The sequence below is a fragment of the Triticum aestivum genome, chromosome 5D, assembly GCF_018294505.1.
Source record: "Triticum aestivum cultivar Chinese Spring chromosome 5D, IWGSC CS RefSeq v2.1, whole genome shotgun sequence".
Taxonomy (NCBI): domain Eukaryota; kingdom Viridiplantae; phylum Streptophyta; class Magnoliopsida; order Poales; family Poaceae; genus Triticum; species Triticum aestivum.
Genome location: NC_057808.1, coordinates 561,389,983 through 561,406,135, shown reverse-complemented (window position 1 = coordinate 561,406,135; position 16,153 = coordinate 561,389,983). Strand labels below are relative to the sequence as shown.

The 16,153-nt window shown below is 46.4% G+C and overlaps 1 protein-coding gene across 1 annotated transcript; it reads left to right on the top strand.

Moving 5' to 3' along the window:
• Positions 1 to 2,600: 2,600 nt before the first annotated feature.
• Positions 2,601 to 4,401, top strand: LOC123126249 (heavy metal-associated isoprenylated plant protein 3). Its single transcript, XM_044546620.1, has 3 exons — positions 2,601 to 3,187; positions 3,302 to 3,389; positions 3,659 to 4,401. Exons 1-3 carry the CDS (start codon positions 2,726 to 2,728, stop codon positions 4,147 to 4,149), a joined length of 1,041 nt encoding a protein of 346 aa, XP_044402555.1. The 5' UTR covers positions 2,601 to 2,725; the 3' UTR covers positions 4,150 to 4,401.
• Positions 4,402 to 16,153: the final 11,752 nt, after the last annotated feature.

Below are 16,153 nucleotides of genomic sequence, written 5' to 3'. Positions count from 1 at the left end.
TCAGCACAGATCGCCATGATCATACCCAAAACACACTAAAAGATGATCATATAGCATGCAAGATGCGACGCCGGTGATGGCTGCAAGGTCGCCGCCCGTGGCCTTTGATCTGAGCCTGACGGCAAGGCACAGGCAGGCGTCCATAGTCCAGGGTGATGGTTTTGAGATTTGGTCACCATGTCTCTGTTGTCTGCTCGCGCTAGTGCAATTATTTCGGCTAGTAGCGCTGGGCCATCCTCGGCGACCCCGGTGCCGGCAGCGTGGACCTCAGAGTCCGTCGCCGTCACGCACGAGATCGTCCACCCTGCGGCGCAGCAGCAGATGGTGGCCGCTCGGTCCACCGGGGGAGAGGAGAGGGCTACAATCATGAAAAAATAGGGATAGGCTAGGGGTCAGTCCACTAAAAAATGTTTTGGGTCAGTCGATTCATTTTGGGCCGTCTGCTCATCTTCCTTCCCTGACCACCGCACGGACCACCGGCCAAACCGCCAGCTTCCACCGTCCTTCCATCCGGCGGTTGAGGGATGACCGGGGCTGCACCTTCCTTCCCTCCGGCGGCTGCTGCTTCCTTCATCCAAAATCAACCGACTCAAATACTATAAAAATACACATGTTATTTTTTGAAAAGGGAACATCACACGTGTCAAACCAGGGGGGTTGGGGGGGGGGGTCGATTTTGTACCTGCTATGAACCCGAAAGCCAAGTTCATGTACCTGCAGTGAATATATTTTTACAGAAACACTAAGAACCCGACGTCAGATTTTTAGGTAGGGCAAATATGACATTCTTCACGGCAATGTATATTGGCGCGATTAGGGATGTAAATGGTACGGATAATTTCCGTTCTAAATTCGCATTCGCATCCGCTTTTACGGATATGGTATGCACTTGCACAAATTCGCTGGATATGGAGGCGGATACGGATTTTTGTCAACCGAATATCCGGCAGATATGGTACAGGTAACATCCGACGGATGTGGATTAACCGGTATTTTCTATGGATTATCTGAGAATATCAAATAAGATTATCTGATTAATTTAGACCTTAAGTACCAAACCCGCCCACTAATAAGAATCACTATGGTACACCACATGTGGATTGGCGGATTTCTAATAGTCGGTGCTGCTGCACATGCAGCAATTTTTAAACCGCATGTAAATTGTTACCATACGCCTTTCTTCCCGGCGACGTGAGGGTTTCGTCTAGGGTCGCCATGGCCGCTAGGGAATTTTTGGTCCCTTCATCTCCCGCTGTCATCTTGGCGCTGAGAGGCGGGGGGACCTCTCATCTTCAAGAGTTTTATGTTTTTCATCATCGTCTAGTGATCATCGTTTTTATGGGAATAAATTTAGTATCGTTCTTTCGGCGGTGCCATGAGATTAGAGAGTTTTATGTCCTTGTAGATCCAATTATTCGGATTTGATGAGTTTATGTTGGTGTGTCAAACTTTTTTGTTGGTTTGATTCTTTGTGGAGTTGAAATCTTTCATTGTTATCATGGTGAACATATTGTGATCTGGCGGCTTGCACTTCTAGGGGATCATCCCCGACCCAAGTATGTTCACTGATCAAGACCTCCCATCTTTATGGATGGGCGCTTCAAGGCGCTTTCAAAAATCATTATTGGTAATGTTTGTGCGGGTGAAAAAGTGATATAACATCGTTGCTCCAGTCCAATTGCAGTCACTTTACCGAAGTCTTTGGAGTATTTTTCCTAGCAGAAATTGATACCACGAAGAAGGTGTTTCCAGAGATTTCATTGTAATTCTTAGTCATATGAGTTACTTTGTATTTTCTTTGATATTAGATCCAAATAGGTGTACTTGTAATTCTTATGAGTATGAATGAAATTACAAGCGTTTCTCAAAAACAAAATTGTTACCATATTGGTGTGTGTCATGACTTCAAACACTTGGCCACTCTCTTGTGTTATGTGGTTGGATAAAAAAATTGTATTAATATTATTTGCATACTAGAAATAAAATCATGTCTCATTGCAGGTTTGACCCGATTGTTTTTTTCTTTCGTTTCCAGTCCGAGTCCACTCTATTTCCGCTCTGAATCCGTAATCTGATAAAATCCACGTTCAAAACCGCATCCGGTCATTATCTGCTCATATCCGAATCCGACAAAAAAAATATGGCAAAGGATATGGGAAAAGCATTATCCGATCCGATCCATCTACGTCCCTTATCGGGATGATGGCAAATTTAGTTTGCAAACACGACAAATTTTAATATAAAAATGAACCAAGACGAATTTGCTATGCTCACCAAATATACTTGACATCCTTGAAGAACATAATTTGCCATGGTCATAAACCTACGTCAGATTTGTAGTGGAGTCCTTTATTAAAAGGTTTTTTTAATCAATTTGTTTCCACCGGCCAATTTTATGTATGTGGAGTGCAATCAGCACCGGTTAATTTGTAACAAACAAATTAAGAGCGGAGTAGAAAGATTCGGGCGTATGCATGCATGCATGCATGCATGGAACGTACTCCTTGGTAATGTACAGGAGAAGCGGTCTCAGCTGAGCTGAGCTGAGCAGCTACTACGACGACCAAGTCCCGGAGCTCCTATTTATGCGCCCTCCTCTTCTCTCCTCGCCAGCCCAACCCAACCTCCGATCCATCTCTCCCTTTCTTCTTCCTCTGGCACAACACAACACAGGCACAACAACGACCACGAGTACATCCATCTCGAGTGAGCGAGCGAGCCGGTCATGGCGGAGGGTGCCGACGCCAAGGAGAAAGAGGGGGGGAATGGCACCGGCGACGAGGGGAACGAGAGGGCAAACAAGAAGCAGCAGAAGAAGAAAGAAGACGGCGACGGTGGGAAGAAGAAAGAAGCGGCGCCCGTGGTGCTCGGGGTGGACCTGCACTGCGACGGCTGCGCGCGCAAGGTCGTCAAGGCCGTCAAGGCGGCGCAGGGTGTGGAGGGCGTGGCGGCGGACGTGGCCGCCGGCACGGTGACGGTGTGCGGCAAGGCTGTCGACCCCTGGGACCTCAAGGAGCGCGTCGAGGCCAGGACGCACAAGCCCGTCGCGTTCGTCTCCCCGCCCAATCCCCCCAACCCCAAGAAGAAGAAGGACGGCGGCGACACCGCCGAGGGCAAGAAGGGTCAGGCCGGCGACGGCAAGGGCGCCAAGACCGCCGGCGATGACAAGAAGAAGAATAACAAGGAGGTGATTAGTTTGATGATTAACTAGCATTGGTCCTTAATCAATCAAATGGGATTAGTACGGAATTATGGATGCATCTGATGCTGATGGTGATTAGTTTGTTTGTTAACTAATTAGGGTCCGGAGACGACGGTGGTGGTGAAGATCGGGCTCCACTGCAACGGCTGCATTGACCGGATCAGGCGGACCGCGCACAAGATCAAAGGTAACTGCATAATTGACTGAGCATGCAACCCACCCACTGACTCTCTCTCTCTCTCTCTCTCTCTCTCTCTCTCTCTCTCTCTCTCTCTCTCTCTCTCTCTCTCTCTCTCTTCCTGCCATGCATCATGCATGGCATGCATGCAGCACGTAGTACATTCATTCATGGAGTTGTCGTGCAGCAAGCGCTGCTGCAACACTGCATGGCTGTCGCTGGGAATCGAAATGATTGACGTTCTTGCCCATGGGTGCTGCATGAATGCATGTATGCAGGCGTGAAGGAGGTGAAGGTGGACACGGCCAAGGAGCACGCGACGGTGCAGGGCACCATGGACGCCAAGGCCCTCCCCGACGTGCTCCGGCGCAAGCTCCGGAGGGACGTCGACGTCGTGCCCCCGCCAACGGCCAAGAACAAGGATGGCGGCGACAAGAAGAAGCAGCAGAAGGACAGCGGCGACAAGAAGAAGCAGCAGAAGGACAGCGGCGAGGACGCCGGGGAGCAGCAGCAGCAGCAGCAGGGGCAAGGAGGCGGTGGCAAGAAGAAGAACAGGAACAAGAACAAGCAGGAGGACGGCGGGGAGGAGGCCGGCGGCGCTGCGGTGGCCGCGGAGCAGGCGTTCCCGATGGCGATGATGTACGGCGGCGTGGGCGGCGGAGGAGGGGGAGTGGTAGCAGGGGGGTGGACGACGTCGTACCGGGTGGAGATGCTGCACGCGCCGCAGATGTTCAGTGACGAGAACCCCAACGCCTGCGCCGTCATGTGAGGAAAGATGCATGTGCGTTAGTGGTGCACTCGTACTTAGTCGTAGTGCTACAGTAGCAAGTAGCTAAGCCATGCCTATATATTGCTACGTACTGGTGGACTGAGCCCGCGTGCATGCATGCATGTATGCACGTAAGTACGATGGCAACATATAATACGTACTTTAGTAGCCAAAGTACGTGCATGGTTAACGGCTGCTGTTGCATTGCAGCATATGTATAAGTTTCTGTTGGTTGGTGACACGATTCATTTCTATCGGGCATTCAATAACAATGGCATCGTGCAGACTGCGGCCGGTGCTTGCTGCCAGCAGCCGGCCTCGGTATGTGTGCACGCACTCGCCGGCCGTACGTACGTCCGGTCCGGCGTTAAATTGTGCAGGTAGAGATTGGCAGCGATCCATTGCTGGAGCTGGTGCAGGGCAGACGCACAGCAGTCATGCCCATGCCGCCCGGCCGGCCTACGGGGGACGCCACAGATCGATCGACCCGCAACGTACGATCGACGTCCATCCAACACACACGTACCACCCGTCAATGTCTATGGCTGACATGTGCATGTGCGAGCTGACCGCCGCCGGCCTCATCAGTCATCACCTGCAACTGCAAGCGCAACGTCCCAACGCTGTTCCATCCCGTTCATTTCCCTCGGGGCGTCCGTGCACTGCTGTATACGTACCATCGATCGTGTCATGACGACGAGCATGCAGAACGGCAGACGCACGCACTAATTTTGTTCGGCCTCCACACTTGCCTGTTTTCTTTTTAATTTAATAATAACACAGGCACACTTTGGAGGTCTCTCGGAGCATGTAGACCGGACGTCTCGTATCTGCACCAAACGCCCGAGCGGCCTGTCCGACCAGGAATTTACCATCGGGCAAACCCAGCCCGAACGTCCGAATCGACCAACAACCCTCATACTCAGCCCTTATATGCACTGGCGGAGCCACGGGTTGCTGAAAAAGGTCATGGCCCACCCAGCCCATAGCAAGTGCAGTAGGGTATTCAAACTAGACTGGGCCAAGAGTGCAAAACTATTGGGCTTTCCTTTCTATTGGCCCGCCCAACATCGCTACTGTACCTCCGCCACTTCATATGTGGGACCCACCATGCCGGACTGATGGACGGGACCCATACGGAAACGCGCAGAAACCGATGGGTCCGACGGGCGTCTCCTCCGATTTTAGGTGAGGACAGTGAGGGCACATTCATGGCGCCGTTCTGGCGCACCGCTCGAGGGACCCAATCTGGCTATCCCGACAGCAAAGGAAGCCTAGCCCCGTCCCATTCTCTTCCTCCTGTCTGCGCCGTCGCTTCCCCCCTACTTTTTCATGCGTCCACGGATCATATGAGTGCTCTTTTTTGCTACGTATTGCTGTAGATGATCTCATGATCTGATCCATCCATCGATGTGACGATGAATTGATGATCGATTCACTGACAATAACAGATTTCTCACGCACGTAGCTCCAAAAGAGAAGACCTGCTAGAATAATAAGAAGCGAAATTAAGATTCGTACGTGTCAAATATCACTTCTCCATCGCCTGTCAAGTCCATTTCACTTATAGTCTTTTAAGACGCCTGGGCACCTTGATTTGTATTTTAAGACCACAGTTACATATTGATGTAATAAACCTGATCCAATAAATAGTAGAAGACACATACACAATGAAGTATTGAGATACATAATCTAAGAGATTCTAAATATATGCAAAAAGACGAAAAAAAGAGTGGTCTAAATGTGAAATCAGCATGCATCATTTTTGTTTGCTTTGGTGGACAATACAACAAACTATCCTTGTACAACTTCCAGAACAAACATGTTAGCATCAGTGTGTGTTTGACCCACCAACACATACAACTAGATACCCCACAGATTGTTGCGGGAATTAGTTGCTATATGCTTTAATGAAAATAGGAACATTAATTTTTTAAATAGTTTGAATTGCTTATTAGAACATTAATATTAGATTGTTGTATTTATGTACAATATTTTTGGAATATAAGTAGTGCAATATTTTTCACATGCATGGGTGCGAGGCGTATCGAGAAGAAACTAACGCGTGAGCCCCCATATCGTCCCTTCCCCGGGAATTAACCAGTTGGCCATAGTCACCCTTTGGGGGATAATCAGTAAATGTAAACAAACCAAAAATGCATACTCTAGAAAAAGATCATACCATCGTAGGCAAAGATGTACGTACCCCAATTCGCCACTTTCCCTTCACCCGCCACTTGTTCTGCTTCTTCCGAAACACTATCTGTCCCTTGTTCCTGCACACAGAGAGGGGGAACAATGAGCTTACCTAGCAGCACAAAATTAAATATTCTGGCAAAAGGAACGATTATGATCAGGGAGAACAATGGTGGAACAGAAAATAAAAAACATGTGCATCACTAACCATATTTTACGATAGCAACATGTGTAGATATGTTGAATTATGCTACAAGGAATTTTCATAGCATATGCGTCCGCAAATCTATATTCTGCCGATAACAATGTGTCGCTGCCCAGGTGGTATTGAGCAAGACAATGTTGCTTCCTATTGAGAAAGACGATGGTGTCACCCACAATGGTAGGAAACGCTTTGGAACTGACGCACAGCGTCCTCCCTTCGATGAAGAGGGCGTTGCCACCGATGCATGTCATTGGCACAAACCTTCCCAGCATAAGGTCAGCTAGTCTGTAAACTGCAATCTTCTTGTAGTTGTGGCTTAGAATGACCACCAGGATCTCTGGGCCGCATTCTACCAGATGGTACGTGTAAAAGGTGTCGGGTGTGCTTGCTGGGCATTTGGCAATCGACCTTGGTGGTGGCAGCCAGGGTTCTTCCACCCCCTGTAGCTGTGGTGGGCCGGTCTCTAGCACCTCTGGTTGGGCGAAACTTGTGGTAAAACGGACCGCATATATCTTTCCTTGGAACGAGGTTGGACGACAACTTCGGGAGGCGAACCAGCTTGAAACCCTCCATTGTGGATCTTCGGAGGTGGCAAATGCTATCTTGCTCCAAGGGTGTGCCATCAAAATCATGAGCGAGACGACTCCGTTCGCGCCCACGTTCATAGAGGCGGCAACGATATTTCATATACGACACCACTTGGCGTCGGGCGTCGCCGCGCCCGCGTGCCTCAGGAGGGTCTCCAGAGGCGGGAAGTCGAGGACGTCGCCGGTGAAGGGGTGGAGGAGGCGGACGGCGGTGTCGTGGTCCCGCGCGCTGCAGCAGGAGGAGGCCGTCAATGGAGTCGAGGGCGCAGTGGTCCGTGAATAGCGGGAGGTTGGCACGGGCGAAGGCGCCGGTGGAGAGGTTGAAGAAGCGGACGAAGCCGCGCAGCCTGCTGTTGCCCAGGTAGAGGCCGTGGACCTCAGGCAGCATCATCCACTTTCGTGGGTGGAAGCGCCGGTCGACGATGCCGCGGCCGCGCGGGCAGGCGGTGCTGGCGCGCCAGTGCGCGCACACGGCACGGAGCCGGACGTAGTCCTGCAAATCGGCGACCGCAAGAACCTGCCACGCGATCAGGTCCAGCAGCTCCCGGGCAGCGCCGCCCACGGGGATGCACTAATAGAAAAAGGGTCATTTGTCCCGATTCATAAGCGCCTTTAGTCCCGGTTCTGGAACCGGGACTAAAGGATCGTTACTAAAGCCTCCCCTTTAGTCCCGGTTCTTACACGAACCAGGACTAAAGGCCGTCCATGTGGCCGCTGTCTGGAGCTTCACCTTTAGTCCCGGTTGGTAACACCAACCGGTACTAAAGATATTTTTACGAAAACAAATTGATTTTTTTAAATTTTTTTAATTTCAAATTTCTAAATTATTTTTCAATTTAATCTCTAATCACCCCTCATCACTGCTCAATTTAACCTCTAATCTCTAATCACCCATCATCATTCCAAATCATCTAACTTCCCAGCCGGTCACCCATCCTCTGACTACTCCAGCCTGAGCACGCTTAACTTTCGGGTTCTATTCCCCTCGTTTCCAAGTCTGCACTTGTTGTTTACCTGACAATAGAAAGATGTCAATCCTATTAACCCTCAGGAGTTTAGCTTGAGCATGAAGTCACATGTTTCACTGTTTGAGTTTGAAACTATTATTCTAAAAAAACAATAATTATTTAGTAACACTAATATTTCTTCAATAAGTAGTTTGACCATAGTTTGACCACAATTTGACCAGATTTGACCAAAATTCAAAAAATTGAAATAATTATTTAGTAACACTAATATTCTTCAATAATTATGTAGTAACACTAATATTTCTTGAATAAGTAGTTTGACCACAGTTTGACCAAATTTAACCAAAATTCTAAAAAACTGTAATAATTATTTAGTAACACTAATATTATTAAATAATTATTTAGTAACACTAATACTTCTTGAATAAGTAGTTTGACCAAAATTGAAAAAAATTGAAATTTGAGCATAACTTTTTTTCCTTTTAAAATTTAAGGATTCTAAAAATTTGCAAACAGGCCGTAGGCGGTCAAAATCGGATGCGAATTTTTGTGCTGAACATTTTGATATATTATATGTTTTTTCTGACATCGTATGCAAAAGTTATAGCCGTTTTACATTTTCCCTACACTTTTTGCAAAACATGTCCAAATTTAAGTTTTTAAATTTTCCTAACTAGTACATGTAGTAACATAACTACATTTGGAAGGATTTTAATTTTTGAAGTTTTTATCATTTTCTTTAGCTTTTTACAAAACTGAAAAGACGATCCACCGGGGGTGGGGGTAGAGTTTGAAAATGGGACCTTTAGTACCGGTTCGTGCCACGAACCGGTACTAATGCCTCAAACCCATTAGTACCGGTTGGTGTCTCAAACCGGGACTAAAGGTCTAACCTTTAGTACCGGTTGGTGCCACGAACCGGTACTAATTGGCATCGCACCCTTTAGTCCCGGTTCGTGGCACCAACCGGGACTAAAGGTCCCGTTTGAACCGGGACTAATGCCTGTACGGTGCCCTAGCCGCTCGAACCGGGACTAATGCTCACATTAGTCCCGGTCCGTAATGCAACCGGGATTAATGCTCTTTTCTGGCCGAACCAAAACCCTGTTTTCTACTAGTGATGGGTCCCTAGCGATGGCGGCGTCGGCATCGGCATCGGCATCGGCGACCCTCCGCCGCTTGTATCTCGACGATGACATGCTCTCGCTGCACGTACGTACCAGATGGTTCACCAAACAATGGATGCGAATCGATCGATTAACCATAGAATAGAAATTTTAGGTTATAACCCGTCTCTGCATAGTGGGGTAGATATCTGGTGATACGGTGCATGAGATGCTACGGTGATACAAGACCATGTGGGGCGTTGGATCTGTACTGGGGGTACAGGATTGAGCAGACTCATTTGGCATTGCAATGTGTGCAAAAAAGACCCTGGTTTATTCCATAATTCAGCGACGAAGTGCATATCCCTCTGCTCTGTTCGCTTCTTCAGTTAGGATTTGCACCGCTGCCGTTTAGGCCGTGTCTCCTACCGGCGCCGACCACCATGGTATGCCCCATACACTTTTGCTAGCCTAAATCCAGCGCAACCTTAGGGATCTCGCGCGCCTGCCGATTCCTTAGCTCAGATCCGGTCAGTTTCATGGGAGCCGAGACCGACCTGTCCTCGCCGTCACTGGATCCGGGGACCCTAGGCAACGAAGATCAGGTAAGAGGCAGCGCCTCCTTTGTTTTACACATATGTGCCTTTTTCTCGTGTTTGATTTTTTTGATTTCGTAGTACGCATCTGGGCCATTTGATTTTAGGACTGGATGTCCGCGATGCGAGAGTCGGTGTGGTTCGGCCGATTCCTAACCGAGTCACACGAGTGGGATACCACGCCCCCGCCGGCAGCCCTTGTTAGTTCACCCTCTAATAGTCTTGTGAATTGCTATCCACAATGTAGCCCTTAATGGTTGGAGATCTGCCACGATGTGGCTAAAATTATGAACTCGAGGCCAATTGTCGCAACTCTATGCGAACAAATGAAAAAATTATGCAAATGCGGCTACATCTAATGTTAGCTGTAGTTATGATAAATTGATGTCCCGCAATGCAATTTCAGCAGATGGTAAAGTTAGTTTGGAGCACATATATGCATTAGTATTTTAATCTTTGCAGAATTAGAACAATGCTTGCTACTCAGACCAAGTTCTTTTTCAGGTTACTGCATCTTGCTAATCAGGGAATCTAGCAGTGTTTAAAATGTTGGCTGCTGCTTCCTTTCCTAACCTTTCTAGCTGAATTGTATACATAATCTTTCTTATAGAGTGTCATATAATGTTTCTTACATATAATAGTGTTTTTTAGTTGTTACATATAGTAGTTGGAAACCACATGTACAGCCTAACGTTATTAGTCAAGCTGGCCATATGATCCAAATAAGTGAGCATTTAGATATTTACCAAGTCATGTCTACAGATTGAGCGATTGACTAAATTCTAGCAAATGAGGCCCAATAAGGGTATCTCCAATGCTGAGTGCTTAACTAGGTGCTTATCGTGGGGGAAGAAAACTATTGCTTATCTAGGAGTGATGGTTTAATGTTGGAGATGCCCTAATGTTTGAATAACAGAAATGCAAGCAGACTTGTGGTAAGGCTGGGCCACTGAGTACTAGGAACTATTGCTCTGTAGGGAGGCAGATGTTCCAGTCAATGATGTGTCACTAGTAGAAAAAGGGTCAAATGTGAAGCACATTAGTGCCGGTTTGATTTTGAGCTGGCACTAATGTGTCCATTAGTGCCGGTTCCAACGGCTAGCCGGCCGCTCTCATTAGTACCGGTTCATGGCGAACCTTTAGCACCGGTTCGTGCCACGAACCGGTACTAAAGTGAGTGGAGGCAGGATGTTGTCAGTCTGGGGCCCCTCCAACACCTTTAGTACCGGTTTGTGTCACGAACCGGTACTAAAGGTCGTCCTACATAAACCCTTCGTCTACCCGAGCTCGCTCTGTTATTCCTCTTTCCCCTCTCCTCTCTGTTCTTCCCCTCTTCCTCTTGAGCTCATCACACATTTTGCCCAAAATTTGTCAAGATTTGAAGGCCCCCATCCATTCAAATGATCACAAAGGTTAGCAACTTTGTCCTTTCATCTCTCATTGCTAGATTAGCTCTTGCAATGCTTTGTATAGTGATTAATTTGTGAGTTTAGTAATTTTGGAGGAATTATATGTGCTAGTATTTGATTTATATGCAATTTGAGGTAAAAAAATAACACTTAGTTTGCATATGTAGGTGTGGTTTACTTAGTGCCTTCTAAATCTCCGCCGTAACCACCGTCGATCGCCCGCACCGTCCCGCCGCCGGCACCACCTTGTGGTGAGCCTCTTGTTCATGAATGTTTTATATAAAAAATTGATGTTTGTGTGATTTGGATATATAGTTACTCGTATAATTATCTTACCCATACATTGTTTGTTATACATAGTGCCATGGTTTTGATATCCGTCCCCGCCGGCCCTCGTCCTTGTTATGATTCAGATGTGGTATATTCTCTTTTAAAACTAGTTGTTGCATTTCGTGTTTATGAAAAATTATGCCCATCAAGTTAACATAGATATTTTTATCTAGGAGGTTTGTGAACCGGAAATTCCAACCGACCCTATTGTGGAGAGGTTAAATTTAGTTGAAAGAAAAAACGAGTATTTGAAAGAAAAATTGAAAAGAATTGAGGGGGAGAAGATGGAATTGGAGTTGCATGTTGCCGATGTCGTCGATGATCACAAGATCAAGATGGAGAAAATGCGCTTGAAAACTAGAAAGATTAGAAAATATGCCATTGATAGTGAGGCTTGGTATCATTATGCTGTTGGATCAATTGTTACCTTAGTTGCGATCTTGATCGCATTTGTTGTTGCATTTAAATGCTTTAGCTAGAGAGTTGTTTGTTTGTTGCATTTAAGTGTTGTATGAACTATATATATGTATGAACTTTATGTATGAACTTGTATTAATTTGGTCTTTTCGGTGTTGTGTAATGAAGATGAGCCGACAATGGATGTATGATGACCGATGCTCTCCCGAGTTCATTAATGGCGTGCATACTTTTCTGCTTGCGGCTGAGGCAAACAAGCGGGCGGATGGTTTTATGCCTTGTCCATGTGCTGGTTGTAAGAATGATCACAATTACTCTACGTCAAGAACCATTCACGTCCACCTGTTTGAGTCCGGTTTCATGCCCCACTATAATGTTTGGACCAAGCACGGAGAAAGAGGGGTTATGATGGAAGACAATGAAGAAGAAGAGGACGACGACAGCTATCCTGGCCATGGGTTCCCTGAATACGATGATACAACAATGGGGGAAGAAGCCGAGCCGACAATGCGGGAAGAAGCTGAAGAAGAGGCATCAGATGAGCCCGTTGATGATCTAGGTCGGGCCATTGCCGATGCAAAGAGAAACTGCGCAAGTGATTTGGAGAAGAAGAAGTTGCAGCGCATGTTAGAGGATCACAAAAATTGTTTGTACCCGAATTGCGAAGCTGACAAGAAAAAGTTGGGCACCACACTGGAATTGCTGCAATGGAAGGCAGAGAATGGTGTATCTGACAAGGGATTTGGAAAGTTGCTGGTAATGATAAAGAATATGCTTCCAAAGGACAACGAATTGCCCGAGAATACGTACGAAGCAAAGAAGGCTGTCCGCCCTCTAGGGTTAGAGGTGCAGAAGATACATGCATGCCCTAATGACTGCATCCTCTACCGCGGTGAGTACGAGGATTTGAACGCTTGCCCGGTATGCGGTGCATTGCGCTATAAGATCAGCCGCGATGACCCTGGTGATGTCGAGGGCGAGCGCCCCAAGAAGAAGATTCCTGCCAAGGTGATGTGTTATGCTTCTATAATACCACGGTTGAAACGTTTGTTCCAAAACAAAGAGCATGCCAAGGCGATGCGATGGCATAGAGAAGACCGTAAGAAAGACGGAAAGTTGAGAGTACCCGCTGACGGGTCGCAGTGGAGAAAAATCGAGAGAAAGTACAGGAAGGAGTTTGCAGATGACGCAAGGAACGTATGGTTTGGTCTAAGCACAGATGGCATTAAGCCTTTTGGGGAGTAGAGCAGCAACCATAGCACCTGGCTGACTCTATGTTTGTATAACCTTCCTCCTTGGTTGTGCATGAAGCGGAACTTCATTATGATGCCAGTGCTCATCCAAGGCCCTAAGCAACCCGGCAACGACATTGATGTGTACCTAAGGCCATTAGTTGAAGAACTCTTACATCTGTTGAATGGAACAGGTGTACGTGCGTGGGATAAGCACGGACAGGAAGAATTTGACCTAAAGGTGTTGCTGTTCGTGACCATCAATGATTGGCCTGCTCTCAGTAACCTTTCAGGTCAGACAAACAAGGGATACCGCGCATGCACGCACTGTTTGGATGATACCGACAGTATATATTTGGACAATTGTAGGAAGAATGTGTACGTGGGACATCGTCGATTTCTTCCGAGCAGGCATCCCGTAAGAAAGAAAGGCAAGCATTTCAAAGGTGAGGCGGATCACCGGACGAAGCCTCGCCACTGTACTGGTGCTGATGTACATGATATGGTCAAGGATTTGAAGGTAGTCTTTGGAAAGGGTCCTGGCGGACAACCTGTTCCGAATGACGCTGACGAACGCGCACCCATGTGGAAGAAGAAATCTATATTTTGGGACCTGCCCTATTGGAAATACCTAGAGGTCCGCTCCGCAATCGACGTGATGCACGTGACAAAGAATCTTTGCGTGACCCTGCTTGGCTTCTTGGGCGTGTATGGGAAGACAAAAGATACACCTGAGGCATGGGCGGACCAGCAACGTATGCACGGAAAAGACGGCATACATTAGGGTCATGCCAGCTACGCTCTTACCAAAGAAGAGAAGGAAATCTTCTTTGAATGCCTGCTCAGTATTAAGGTACCGTCTGGCTTCTCGTCGAATATAAAGGGAATAATAAACATGGCAGAGAAAAAGTTCCAGAACCTAAAGTCTCATGACTGCCACGTGATTATGACGCAACTGCTTCCGGTTGCGTTGAGGGGGCTTCTACCGGATAACGTTCGATTAGCCATTGTGAAGCTATGTGCATTCCTCAATGCAATCTCTCAGAAGGTAATCGATCCAGAAATCATACCAAGGTTAGAGAATGATTTGGTGCAATGTCTTGTCAGTTTCGAGTTGGTGTTCCCACCATCCTTCTTCAACATCATGACGCACATCCTAGTTCACCTATGCGAAGAGATTAACGTTTTGGGTCCTGTATTTCTACACAATATGTTCCCCTTTGAGAGGTTCATGGGAGTCTTAAAGAAATATGTTCATAACCGTGCTAGGCCAGAAGGAAGCATCTCCAAGGGCCATGAAAATGAGGAGGTCATTGAGTTTTGTATTGACTTTATTCATGACCTTAAGCCTATTGGTGTTCCTGAATCGCGGTATAAGGGCAGACTGGTGGAAAAGGCACGCTAGGAGGGAATTAAATAATATGTATGGACGGACATTCTCTCACTGAAGCACACTACACAGTTCTACAGAATTCCGCCTTGGTGGCTCCGTATATGGACGAACACAAGAATTTTCTACGCTCCAAACACCCGGAGCGGTCTGATGACTGGATTACACGTGAACAAACCAGGAGTTTCGCCGGCTGGTTGCAGACACGTACCATGCATGACGCCTCTATTGAAGATGACCTATACTCACTGTCCCAGTTACCATCTTCGAATATAATGACTTTCAAAGGGTACGAGATAAATGGTAATACATTTTACATGATCGCCCAAGATAAGAAGAGCACCAACCAAAACAGTGGTGTCCGCTTTGATGCAACAACCAAGACGGGAAAGGAAACATATTCTGGTTACATAGAGGACATATGGGAACTTGACTATGGACGTGGTTTGAAGGTCCCTTTGTTTCGGTGCAAATGGGTCAATATGTCACGAGGCGGGGTAACGGAAGACCCGCAGTACGGAATGACAATAGTGGATCTCAACAATCTTGCGTATCCAGACGAAGCATTCGTCCTAGCAATGATGTGGCACAGGTTTTCTATGTGAAGGACATGTCTACCAAGCCGAGAAAAAGAAAAGATAAGGAAGCGAATGCATCATACGATGAGCCAAAGCGCCACATAGTTCTTTCTGGGAAGAGAAACATCGTGGAGTGGATGACAAGACAGACATGTCAGAAGATTAGGAAAAGTTTGATGAAATTGCTCCATTCACAGTGAATATTGACCCGAGCATCCAGTTAAATGATGAAGATTTTCTATGGCTACGGTGCAAAGGGACACACGCGAAGAAAAAATTTCACACCCAAAGATCTGGGATGTGATCGGCTTCACTATCATCACTTTCTTCTGCGTTTCACACCCAGGAGGGAATCTCTGTAATAGTTAGGGTAGTTATGTGTTTTGGCATTTGAAACGCGAAGAAATTTTATGTGCAAACAAATTCTTTCATGCATTTACTGATTTTTCAGCTAAATGACCCTGAAATTGAAAAGCATTTCAAATGAACTCAGAAAAGGTTGAAAGTTGGCATGGTATCATAATTTCACCCACATAACATGTGCAAAAAAGTAGAGAGGGTTACCACAAAAACTGGATGCACTTCGTGTACAAAATGGACAATCTCTTTCGAAGTATCAGGGTTTCGGACGAAAACTCATCTGTTACAAAGGCATTTCATTTTTTAAATAATCTAAGCATTACCAAATTGAATATAATATAAAACACACTAATATTAAACATAAGAAAAAGAATCACTGAAAAATCAATTTTCAAAGTTAAGTTATTCACAAACTAGTGATTCACACAAATTTCAAATAATTCAAAATTTAAACTATTCAAATTTGAAAACTACTGGCACTAACAGAAAGTTTGTAATTTTTTGTACCTAAAGAAGAAATATTCAGAAAGAAACTCTAAATACAGCAAAAAACAACTCAAAAATAAATAAAACAAAAATAAATAAAGCAAAAAAATAAGAAAATAAAAAGCCCACCTACTGGGCCAGAGC